Source organism: Coregonus clupeaformis, unplaced genomic scaffold (assembly GCF_020615455.1).
Source record: "Coregonus clupeaformis isolate EN_2021a unplaced genomic scaffold, ASM2061545v1 scaf0547, whole genome shotgun sequence".
In the NCBI taxonomy this organism is placed as follows: domain Eukaryota; kingdom Metazoa; phylum Chordata; class Actinopteri; order Salmoniformes; family Salmonidae; genus Coregonus; species Coregonus clupeaformis.
This window is the reverse complement of record NW_025534002.1, coordinates 1,941-15,258: the sequence shown is the minus strand read 5'-3', so window position 1 is coordinate 15,258 and position 13,318 is coordinate 1,941. Positions and strand designations below refer to the sequence as shown.

The window sequence follows — 13,318 nt, the reverse complement described above, 5'->3', positions numbered from 1 at the left end:
GAAATCTTGATTTGTAAAATCTGATTTGTGTTTTCTAGCTCTTTTGGTGCCCTTGCGTGTGAGATGTCTGTGTTATCCAAATAATCAGTGTTTGCAAACACTGAGTGCATTCCAATGAGTTTATTCTGTAAAAGTATTGTCCATAAACAGCAAAAAACAGTTTACTTTAAACTACAAACCTTTCAAATGTAAAACATGTTCCAATTCCGTGCATTGACAAAGATTGAAAGGTTTAAACAAAAAAATGAAAATGTATGAGTTTACATTTCACACAGTGTTATAATCAACTATCATCAAAAAATAAATATAATATATTTTTTCATAAAGACAGAAATAGGAAGGAAAGAAGGCAACTGGCATCCCGTTGATGGGAGTGTGTAACAGTACGATGAACCAAGGCAGAAAACACAATTTTCCAGCATGCCAGATGCCAACTTTACACCAAACACTAAAGCTGCATTCATGACAAGTTGGATACTCTGAAAATATGACTTGTACACTTGGAGCAACGAGTTGTGTGCATTCACGTGCCTTGAACTGGTTGAGAACGCTGATTGGTTAATGGCAAACAAGCTGCATCAATCACAAATGAAAGTACAGCTATCAAGCTTGTAAAGAAATTATAGTGTTAAAAAATATATATAAATAGCACGTTTTTTTTTTATAGATAATGTTTTGTTGTTGCATTTAACTGCCGAAAATGTTGTTATGGAGGTAATTTCCTTAGTAGGTGATGTCAGAGGTCAGCATGTCAGAGGTCAGCATGTCAGAGGTCAGCATGTCGGAGAAGTCAGAGCACAGGAATGATACCCGAGTTTCCCACTTGTAATTACTTGGAGGGCCGTTCAAATGTTGTTCTTTTCACTCGGAAGCTTGTATTTCTGAGTTTCCAACATGTCATAAATGCCGAAGGATGAAAACCAATATATCGTCTGAAAAAGGTGCTTTGCAAACATTGTTGTGTTATGTCTTATTTTCTCCTTCACTGCACGGTGGAAGAAGTGTGAATGGAAAAACAGCAGGTATACTGAACAAAAATATAAATGCAACATGCAACAATTTCAATGATTTTACTGAGTTACAGTTCATATAAGGAAATCAGTCAATTGAAATAAATTCAGCAGGCCCTAATCTATGGATTTCACATGAGTGGGCAGGGGCGCAGCCATGGGTGGGCCTGGAAGGTCATAGGCCCACCCACTTGGGAGCCAGACCCACCTACTGGGGAGCCAGGCCCAGCCAATCAGAATGAGTTTTTCCCCACAAAAGGGCTTTATTACAGACAGAAATACTCCTCAGTTTCATCAGCTGTCCGGGTGGCTGGTCTCAGACGATCCCGCAGGTGAAGAAGCCGGATGTGGAGGTCCTGGGCTGGCATGGTTACAAGTGGTCTGCGGTTGTGAGGCCGGTTGGATGTACTGCCAAATTCTCTAAAATGACGTTGGAGGCGGCTTATGGTAGAGAAATGAACATTCAATTCTCTGGCAACAGCTCTGGTGGACATTCCTGCAGTCAGCATGCCAATTGCACGCTCCCTCAAAACTTGCAACATCTGTGGCATTGTGTTGTGTGACAAAACTGCACATTTTAGAGTGCCCTTTTATTGTCGCCAGCACAAGGTGCATCTGTGTAATGATCATGCTGTTTAATCAGCTTCTTGATATGCCACAACTGTCAGGTAGATGGATTATCTTCGCAAAGGAGAAATGCTCACTAACAGGGATGTAAACAAATTTGTGCACAACATTTGAGAGAAATAAGCTTTTTGTGCATTGGAACATTTCTGGGATCTTTTATTTCAGCTCATGAAACATGGGACCAACACTTTACATGTTGCGTTTACATTTTTGTTCAGTATAATTGAAAACGTTGAGAAAATAACTAGGTAGTTGTGTACAACAGTTGAGCATGCCACTATAAAAAGCTTTTAAAATATACCATAACCCATTCTACTGACACACGTTAAAACCGATTCATCACTTCCCATAGAAAGATGAAGGCAGCGTAGTGCACTACAGTATGTAGGGAATAGGGTTCCATTTGGGATGCAGACGAGTAGTTAGCTAGAGGAGTCAGGTAGAATATTGGCCCTATATTCTACAGCCAAAGTAAAATATATAGATAGAGAGTTACAGAGTTATACAGAGTTACAATGTGTAACTCGATTTGTGCACAACACTTCGTACATTTATCTATGTATTTTTCCATTCATTTTTTGAAGGTTACATACAGTGCTGAGTGATATGGATAATGTTATACAGTCAGTTAAACACAAATTTCCAGTAACTTTCCCCAAAATCCCAGGTTTCCCATAAATTCCAGTCGTATGATCCCCGGATGTACTGCTTATTCCCTCCTGATTACAGGAATATTCCAACCAGGATTTCTGGAAAACTGGACATTTTTGAAAATGTACCGGAATTTTGCAACCCTAAGCTAGTCCCTCCCCTTAAACCATTGTTTTAGAAAAGCAAATCCAAGATACAACTAGTATGATCACAACACTGCAATACCCAACATATATCAATCATCATAGACCACAAGGGAGTATATTAGACTGTATATTCATATAATTTTTATCAAACATAGCTAACATGTTTACCTCTATGACATCATTGATGGATTAATCAGATAGTGGAGGCTAAGGGTCAATATAAATATCGATTTATGCTTATTTTACACTGTTTGGATATTAAATGTGGTGTTCTGATTTCGACGAGACGAGGACACAAGTGTGTGTGTGTGGTTTTGAAGCTAGTTACTTTGGCTGTAGTCTAGCCTGGGTGTGAGTCTGTTGGCCTGAAGCAGAATTGTACAGATTTAGTGATATACTGTCGTATATATATGTATATGTATGTTATTGTATGTTATTTTTTACATAGAGTTAGAAGTGAATGGCCCATTACAGGACGTGCTAGAGGTGGTGATGATGGGAGTTTGACCGTTCCAATTTCACATGACAGCAACAATGAATACCTTCCCTTCCGTCTGCAGGTGTCCACGGCACCTAATGTTCTTCTCTCAGCAACTGGTTCTGGAGGGGAAGGCAGAAATAATGTAAATGAAAAAGATCCTTTTAAAGAATTAGAATACTCATAAGAAACATGTATCTAACAGTGACACAGGACACAATGAAGTGACATAATAATGCTGTTTGAATAAATACAAGATGTCAAACAGAATCTGAACAATTATTTTGCTACCATGCCCCCTGGTGTCAGTATTTGTGCATTGAATGAACAATATCTGCAACATTTTCAGCTCCATTTTAATCTTTGCTAAATCAAATAAATTAGTAATCAAGTGTTGATCTTTCCACACTATCACTTTGTGGTACTAAGGAAGGAATAAACATATCTGTGACTGAAATGTGTCAGCAATGTCTTGTCAACTAGGGTCAATGTCACGCCAACCATACAAACAGATCTGGGATCAGGCTACATCCACCAGGGTTGGGGTCAATTCAAATTGAAGACAGTCAAGTAGACTGAAATTCCGACTTAATTGTTGTAAAACTTTCATATATTTTCAATGACTTCTCAATAAATTGAAAAGGAGAACCTATTTATTTTTAATTTAAATTCAAATCCTTTCCTGATTTGACTGACATTAATTAGAATTGTCCCCAACCCTGTTATCCCCCCTGGGCGGCTCACCTTGCTGTCAGTGGTGTTCTGGATGATGCCGTTATCGGGGTCTCCCCCCTCTGATCCGCTCTTCTGATCCTCCTCTTTCCCGTCCTCCAGATCCTCCTCTCCAGACGAGATCCTGGACAGCTTGGACGACTTCTGGGGACAACACACACAGATCAGCTCTATTTATTTATTTAGTGAATGCAAAGAATGTGGTGCATGGTTTGCTCCACCCCACAGGCCATAGCTTGCTTTTATGCCCCATCGGTGGAAGTTGGCGAGGCATGTGCCATGGCCAGTTCTGAACCTATTGAGGACAACTCCTTCCTGGGGACGTTGTAACCAGGGGGCTGTTGTGTGCGGGTAGTGATGAGGTGCTTATTTGTCAGATCAGCACTCATGCAACACTACATGGACGTGCTTAGCTAGTGGATAGCTAGACTCCATGATACTGTATCAATAATTATTTCATTACATTTCAGAGAGATGATTTGCAGTCTTGCAATATGTGGTAAACAGAGCGCCTCATTGAACAATAAAGTAAGTATTTAATGAAGTTTAATTAATGCATCCATTATTCTCTGGACTGGATACATTTTGTAATAATATTTGGTTCCAAAATGTTCTGTAAGGTATCTGAATAAATGAGCATGGCTAATAATGTTTCAACCAACCCCCAGTCAGGCTTCATCAGGTCATTGTCCTCATTACCTCAAATCTGATAGAAAAGATCTACATCCCTGTTAGTGTATCATAATGTATTAACATAACATCCCTGTTAGTGTATCATAATGTATTAACATAACATCCCTGTTAGTGTATCATAATGTATTAACATAACATCCCTGTTAGTGTATCATAATGTATTAACATAACATCCCTGTTAGTGTATCATAATGTATTAACATAACATCCCTGTTAGTGTATCATAATGTATTAACATAACATCCCTGTTAGTGTATCATAATGTATTAACATAACATCCCTGTTAGTGTATCATAATGTATTAACATAACATCCCTGTTAGTGTATCATAATGTATTAACATAACATCCCTGTTAGTGTATCATAATGTATTAACATAACATCCCTGTTAGTGTATCATAATGTATTAACATAACATCCCTGTTAGTGTATCATAATGTATTAACATAACATCCCTGTTAGTGTATCATAATGTATTAACATAACATCCCTGTTAGTGTATCATAATGTATTAACATAACATCCCTGTTAGTGTATCATAATGTATTAACATAACATCCCTGTTAGTGTATCATAATGTATTAACATAACATCCCTGTTAGTGTATCATAATGTATTAACATAACATCCCTGTTAGTGTATCATAATGTATTAACATAACATCCCTGTTAGTGTATCATAATGTATTAATATAACATCCCTGTTAGTGTATCATAATGTATTAACATAACATCCCTGTTAGTGTATCATAATGTATTAACATAACATCTGCTCTGCATGACCTTGTAGCTCAGTTCAACTCAGTGTGTGATGTTGATCTGTTCCCTTTCACTACACCACACTACACATATAAAGAACACAGGTCAAATGCTGTGTGCGCTTAAACATAACAGCTGTATTTGCACTGAGAAACAAAACAGTAAAAGCATAGCCAGCGCTTTGAAGGACTAAAGCAAGAAAATTGCCATCTGTGTAATGTAAGTATGAGTTAGACCATTCCAATTTGAGAGGCTGAGGTCGGTCTTCTGGAATGTTACATTCCATCCAATAGATGTGCGTAATGGAGCCCAGTTGCTAGGCAACAGTGGTTGCTAAGCGAGGACAGGGTGGAGGGGGCTGTGGGTGACTTTTTTCAACCCAGGCCTGAATCGACACCACAGTAACATTACCTACAACCTCCCCGCCTCTATATAGGCCGATAGGCTTTGTGTTGTCCTTATGAATGAAACACCATTCAAATGGAACTATCAGTGTTTCTCAACCCTCCTAGTTGACTTCATAATCTGTCTTTTTCAAGATTAGCTGACAACTTGGAATGAAATGTAACAGTAGGCTATAACATGGGTAGTGACAGGTGCTTGTGATAGCCTACAACAGCAAGCTGTGAGTGATTGTACCCCCCCCCCCCTTACTGCTCCCCTGAACATAAGCACCTGCACTCTGACCTCTCACCTTTAACCTATAGGTTAGCTATAGCTCCAGAGAGACTAGAGATAGAGCTCAATAGTCTAACGTGGCTTCCTCTCATTTTATCCTTTGCTTCATTTAGCTGACATTACTAAACAGGTGAAGACAGATATCTGGTTGGAAGGCATCCATTATATTGCTTTCACCTTGTCTGGTCAGTGCAGATGAAGGAGAGGAAGCCTCTTGAGAGTTTTGAGATGCACCCTTAGAGATGCCCCTGAAATGACCCTGTTGGCAACCATCTCATACTAAAAAAAATCATAACACGCCCAAGACCATCGTGACACTTAGGTTAAGCCAGTGTTCTTCAACCCTGTTCCTGGGGACCCACAGGGTGTGCAGGCTTTTTTATAGCCCAGCACTAACACATCCAGGACTAGGGTTGAGTTATACAGGTTTAGAGTGTGATAGAGTGTAATAACAGGTTAGAGTCTGATAACTGGTTTGTGATAACCTGTACCTTAGAGGAGGCCGTCTTTTTCCGTTTGGACCCGGCCCGGTCTTCCTTCAGTTTGACTTTGTCATCTTCCACCTCCTCTATGGAATCTCCCTCCTCTCCTTCACTGCTCCCGTCTGCCACGTTTCCTCCTTCTCCCTCCGTCTTGGAAAAACTCTGCTGCTGGATAGCCTGAGAACATAGAATAGAGTAGAATAGAATACAACTTTATTGTCCAAAAGAAGTGGAAAATATACCTTTGGCTTCATAGTGATATGAGAAAAATTTACAGAACAGTACAGTGAGCAGACGTTATTCACTGATGTGCTATTGAGATCAACTGAGAACATATTAACAACAAAACAAATAAAATAGAAATCTCTTCTATAACAAACTCTCCAGGAGATGACTACACCAAAGTCAAGCAGCAGCCCATAATATGTGAACACTGGACTCAGACAAGCAGTTATAAGACATCAGCAACTAAGATACAACTCTGGTGTGTGTGTGTGTGTGTCCTTGTTGCTGATGGCTTATAAGTTATTAGTTATGAGTTTGGCTTACAAGTTATAACTGCTAGTCAGAATGCACGGTCCACATATCTTGATTACTTTTGTATACTTCTGTATGTGCCGGTCAATCCACAAAAATGGACTGAGGAGCACGACTGACCTGATAGCCGGTGAATTTGACCCCTGCGTTGTTCTCGATCTCCCACAGACCCTCGTTGAAACCTTTCCTCTTGTTGGACTTTCCAAACTTGTCCTTGTACTCGTTGTATGGTAGGAGATCCCTGGGGCCCAGGAAGGCACTGTGGTGCAACAGATGGTGAAAAGTAAGGCCAACATGACCAGTACCAAACCACTAACATTAGTTTGTCATCACAAAAATGTAACTTACACTGAGTGTACAAAACATTAAGAACACCTTCATACTATTGAGTTGATGTCCAAAGTAACGTCCAAAGTAACGTTCTTGTATTATTTCACAATCGTTTTTTTTGGTCTAGGTATTCTGCATATACACTGAGTGTACAAACATTAAGAACACCTTCCTAATATTGAGTTGCACCCTTTTGCCCTCAGAACAGCCTCAATTCATCGGGGCATGGACTCTACAAGGTGTTGAAAGCGTTCCACAGGGATGCTGGCCCATGTTGACTCCAATGCTTCCCACATTTGTGTCAAATTGGCTGGATGTCCTTTGGGTGGTGGACCATTGTTGATACACACGGGAAACTGTTGAGCGTGAAAGACCGGCAGTATTGCAGTTCTCTATTTTGGCCATATACCACAACCCCCCGAGGTGCCATATTGCTATTAGAAACTGTTTACCAACGTAATTAGAGCAGTAAAGATAGATGTTTTGTCATACACGTGGTATACGGTCTGATATACCACAGCTGTCAGCCAATCAGCATTCAGGGCTCGAACCACCCAGTTATAATAGGCCTATATAATCTGCTGATCACTATAATACAGTGTTATAACAGTGTAATACCATAGGTCTCAGTGTGATACCATAGGTCTCAGTGTGATACCATAGGTCTCAGTGTAATACCATAGGTCTCAGTGTAATACCATAGGTCTCAGTGTGATACCATAGGTCTCAGTGTGATACCATAGGCCTCAGTGTAATACCATAGGTCTCAGTGTAATACCATAGGTCTCAGTGTGATACCATAGGTCTCAGTGTGATACCATAGGCCTCAGTGTAATACCATAGGTCTCAGTGTAATACCATAGGTCTCAGTGTGATACCATAGGTCTCAGTGTAATACCATAGGCCTCAGTGTAATACCATAGGTCTCAGTGTGATACCATAGGCCTCAGTGTAATACCATAGGCCTCAGTGTGATACCATAGGCCTCAGTGTGATACCATAGGTCTCAGTGTGATACCATAGGCCTCAGTGTAATACCATAGGCCTCAGTGTGATACCATAGGCCTCAGTGTGATACCATAGGTCTCAGTGTAATACCATAGGTCTCAGTGTAATACCATAGGTCTCAGTGTGATACCATAGGCCTCAGTGTGATACCATAGGCCTCAGTGTGATACCATAGGTCTCAGTGTAATACCATAGGCCTCAGTGTGATACCATAGGCCTCAGTGTGATACCATAGGCCTCAGTGTAATACCATAGGCCTCAGTGTGATACCATAGGCCTCAGTGTGATACCATAGGCCTCAGTGTAATACCATAGGTCTCAGTGTAATACCATAGGTCTCAGTGTGATACCATAGGCCTCAGTGTGATACCATAGGCCTCAGTGTAATACCATAGGCCTCAGTGTAATACCATAGGCCTCAGTGTAATACCATAGGCCTCAGTGTAATACAAATGGCCACAGGAGATGCTTTTGGTAATCTGCTTATCAACAAAATAGGTATTGATACAAAGAAGTTGCAAAGAAAAGGTGTGGATGTGTCCCAAATTACGTATTCCCTATGTAGTGCACTACTTACCCCATAGGGCTCTGGTCAAAGGTAGTGAACTACATAGGGAATAGGATGCCATTTGGGACAAAATAGTAGTGTTTTGGCGTACGTTTCATGCGTGCCGAAGAAGAAGATGGGATATTTATTAGCAGGTGGCTTGACGGCTCCCTCTGGAAGTTCATCAATCTAATGGGGGGGTGATGGAGAGAGAGAGAGAGAGAGAGAGAGAGAGAGACAGAGACAGAGACAGAGACAGAGACAGAGACAGAGAGAGAGAGAGAGAGAGAGAGAGAGAGAGAGAGACAGAGAGAGACAGAGACAGAGACAGAGAGAGAGAGACTGTTATAACACTCAAATCAGATGCATCTGTTCATGAGATCATCTTTCAAAATGAACTCATAATACAAACTGCAACAGTGTATGTGAACTGCATTGTTGACACACTTTAATATTTCAGTAAACTGTACTATCATATCTTCAATGCTGTATGTTGGCTACATATTCCAAACAACAGAAACAAGAGTATAAAGTGTCAGTATCTTGAAACAATGTTGCAGATACTAGAACACTTGAGTGCAAAGGTGTAATCAGAACGCTTACAATGTAACATTGTTGCTGGAAAGGGCTCACGCTCACCCGGTTACCTCAGGTCAAGTCTGACTGACTATAAAGGCTAGCTCTAGTAGGCTATACCAAATCGGTGAGTTGCTACAGTAGCTAATTACTCTACAGGCCTATACAATTGCAACAGCTTTGAATTCAAGGTAATTTGTGGAATGTGGAAAATGAAAAGAAAAAACCGTACGTAAGGAAGAGACGGATTCAAAAATAGACATAGTAGCACACTATACAATAGCGCCCTCATTTCCTGACTGAGAAACACAGGGAAAATGTCAACAATGGTAAACATAAGAATTACTGGTTCTTGTGGTTTGCAGTGTATCAAAATAGCGAGCTGCAATAGCTGTATATGTGATGAAGGTAGGTGCACTGTGAACTAAGCACTTTACTGCAAAAGACGAACAAGCATGGTGAAGAAGGTGGCGGCAAGAGCCCATCGCATATATCCCAAAGCATCGGCGGTATTGTCTCAGGCAACCCCGCCTCCCTGCTTTTCAGCTCGGCTGCATCACCTACTCACCCTCGCTGGCCAGTGTGGGTATCCCTTCATCTTCGCAAAAACCAAATCTCCTGCCTTGTACTCCCGCGGCCGTGGACGGGCCATAATGACTGTGTGTAGGCCTACTCCAATTTGAGATGAAAATAAATTAAGGTGTTTTAGTTCGGCCCTCAACAGAGATGGGAATTATCGACCATCAATGTATTGATAGCAAGACTGCAGTTTACACGTAAATAAATAATTAAAGAAAAGGATAAGGCCTGGAAACGGTGCCTCATGCACAAAAATGTGTAGATCAGCGCAAGAATACAGGTACAAAACCTAAATCCCAACGTCGAGAAGCTGTCACTGTAGTCCTTAGAGAGTGTGTTAATAATAATAACTAAAAAAAACGTCCTCAATAGTGGATGTATTAATTTAAAAAGGAGAGCGACATTGAGAACATGGACTCTTACCAAAATTAGGCTACTCCTCAAATGGAGACAGAAAATATGGGTAATTCCTAGACTACATGACCAATTTCTTGCCTGTCCTTGCAAAGAGACAAATTTTAAATGCAGTATTGTTTTCAATGACAGCCTACATTTTGAGTAGCCTGCAGGCTACTTAAATATGCTAAATAAATTAGGGCAGTAAATAGGTCTGCCAGTGCCATAGGTGTCAAACTAACCCTAACACTGCCAAAGTATATGCATAAATATACTACCTTGTGCAAAGAACACCACGATTAAAGTCTGTAAGGAATTTTTGCTTCTGGGGGTGCTATTGATCCAAAAGAGGCCACTGTCCAGATTATCTCATTGGATAGAAAGGGGCACACCTCCCCATGCACATGAGCAAAAGCTACAGTATATAGAGTACCACAGTATGAGTCATAATACCCATAAAACCTAGCGGTCAAACATTGAAATGGTTCCAACAAATGTTCCACCATTAATTTTTCCCATAGGGGGTTTTATAAACACTTAAAATAAGGGCTGTGTAAATCTCTCTAGGACAAGGTGACTTTTATCAATATATTTGCCTGTATTTACCCCCCCCAAAAAAATAAAAAAAATAATAATAAAATGAAATGCTAATTAGCTGCTAATGTGGCTATCATAAAGAACTACAAATGCCATGATGATCTGGACAGACTGCCGAATCAAGGCAAAGGTATGAATCTCTGGATTAACTATCAGATTTTAGCTAAATGTAGTAATTAATAAATTAGCTACATTTCTTTAAATTGACAATTCTGTGAACTGTCTTGTGCAAGTTTTAAATTGACACAATACCTGTTAGCAAAGGTGTCAGCTAGAGATGACGTGCTGGAATTTGCAGGGATTTGTAAACTTGCAGGAAGTCTACTTTGATGCTAATTAGCATTTTCAAATCTGAGAGTAAATAGAGCCGAATATATTGATAAAAGTCACATTGTCCGAGAGAGATTTACATGATTATCAAAACGTCACGCCAGGGTAAGCCTACACAAAACACAGCCTTTATTTTAAGTTTTTCTAACATCCCCTATCGGAAAAATGAATGTTTGACCACTTGGTTTAATGGGTAATATGACACCTCCACTGTGGGGCTCTACTGTTAGCATAAAACTACTGATTTTATGAGTTAATGAAACATGCAGGCAATACTAAGGCCAACATTGAAGGTTCACAATTAGCTAGCAACTTATGTATAGCCTATTTAAAGAGATATTGATCGCACTTATTTGATTCAGGGCCGTTTTTTATTTTATTTTTTTATTCCAGATTAAAATGATGCTGTGATTAGGTTGGGTTTTGGTTAATTCATATATTGTGGTTCGGATTGAGGCCTTTTCTGAATGGTTAAAGTGCTATTAAGAAATGTGGTTATATGTAGAGTTTAGAATTAACTATAACATATTTCCACATATAAAGATTAAGAGAGGAAGTCACACTCACCGAAAGATGTTCACTACAATCCAAGGTTACATAAATTAATGTTCAAACTCAAGAGGAAAATCTGAATAATGTGCAGATATGTTTCAACCAGCAGATGGTAGTAAAACCTAAGCAATGCCAAAGGACCAAACACTCATGGACAGCCAGGGACACAGTTTCCCAGGGGTGTGTTCAGTTCGAGTCAACATTTGCTACGTTGCGTGACGGTTAGTACTGAACGACACGTTTCCCCAAAACGTTCGTCAACATTCTTGAACAGACTTTGAGGTATGTTTGGTGGGTGTGTCGGAGTGTGGCTTGACGTACGTAATGAGTGACGTATGCGTATTTAAATGGAAGCGGTGCGTTTTGAACCCACAACCAAACCCCTCCCGTTTTTCAACTGGTCGTACAGAACAGCACCGTTTCCGTTTAACTGAACGTTGCACACCTTTTTTTTTGTACTGAACGCAGCCCAAATGATAACGGCGCAGTTCCCGGACACAGATTAAGCACAGTTAAAGATTGTCTAATATATTGACAAGATAGTTGATTGACCACTCTAACAATGGAAATACATGTCCTCAAAGATGGAAGGCAGGCGGGAGGAGGCGAGATCAGGTGGGACCATTCTAGCCAATGAGAGGGCAGATACACATGTGAACAACAGGCCATAGAGATAGATAGAGGACTCATCTTTGTATCTGTGCTCTTATAGCGTCTGTGACAGCGTGGGCAGTGCCAATGCGGCTATCTTCATTTTAAAGTAGTCCGTTTTCTTCTACTTCATTGGTTGAATGCTCCCAACTCATAGGGATCCACACCCAGTCGAGGAATTCAAAATGGTCGAAGCCCTCAATGGCAATGGCATGTTATATCCATGATGAGTCCTCTATCTATCTCTATGACTACAGGCACAACTCCTATTTACATTTCTTATTTTCATAGTTGCCGAAATGCCACGTGCGTACACTTATATCAGTGCATTCGTCGTAACAACCTAACCATTACAAAACTTATATTCGATCAAGTAAGCCTCACGTAGCAAATTAGCAATTACATATTTTGTTGACCAAATGCGACAATCTCTTTCATTGACCTCCATACAAAAATTCCTCACTTCGTGGGCTTATTTTTTGTGGACAGATTTCGGACGGAGTAAAACCTCTCACTTCGCCTCTTCCACTCTGGCATAGCCCTGGACCGACCCTGGACGTGTTTTTTAGTCCATAACCAGTGGTGAAAGTACTTCAGTAAAAATACTTTAAAGTATTATTTAAGTAGTTTTTTGGGGTATCTGTACTTTACTTTACTATTTATATTTTTGACTACTTTTACTTTTACTTCACTACATTCCTAAAGAAAATAATGTACTTTTTACCCCATACATTTTCCCTGACACCCAAAAGTACTTGTTACATTTTGAATAATTAGCAGGACAGAAAATGGTCCAATTCACACAGGTATCAAGAAAACATCCCTGGTCATCCCTGCCTCTTTGTTTATAAATTATGTCTGATTGTTGGAGTGTGACACTGGCTATCCTTAAAGAAATAAAAAACAAGAAAAATGTGCCGTCTGGTTTGCTAAATGTAAGGACATTTTTAATTATTTGTA

The 13,318-nt window shown here is 40.0% G+C and overlaps 1 protein-coding gene across 4 annotated transcripts; it reads right to left on the bottom strand.

The window, feature by feature from the left end:
• Positions 1-2,555: 2,555 nt before the first annotated feature.
• Positions 2,556-10,637, bottom strand: hdgfl3 (HDGF like 3). Of its 4 annotated transcripts, none has more exons than XM_041899157.2 (7): positions 10,507-10,637; positions 9,822-9,922; positions 8,790-8,866; positions 6,913-7,051; positions 6,265-6,432; positions 3,657-3,788; positions 2,556-3,034 (listed from the first exon to the last, which is right to left on the bottom strand). In XM_041899157.2, the coding sequence occupies exons 2-7, from the start codon at positions 9,903-9,905 to the stop codon at positions 3,008-3,010; spliced, it is 627 nt and encodes a 208-aa protein (XP_041755091.2). In that variant the 5' UTR covers positions 9,906-9,922; positions 10,507-10,637; the 3' UTR covers positions 2,556-3,007. The 4 variants fall into 4 exon arrangements, with proteins under 4 accessions (XP_041755091.2, XP_041755092.2, XP_041755093.2 ...); XM_041899158.2 differs by lacking the exon at positions 10,507-10,637 and adding an exon at positions 10,256-10,498; XM_041899159.2 differs by lacking the exon at positions 10,507-10,637 and having other exon boundaries at positions 3,657-3,785; positions 9,822-10,499.
• Positions 10,638-13,318: the final 2,681 nt, after the last annotated feature.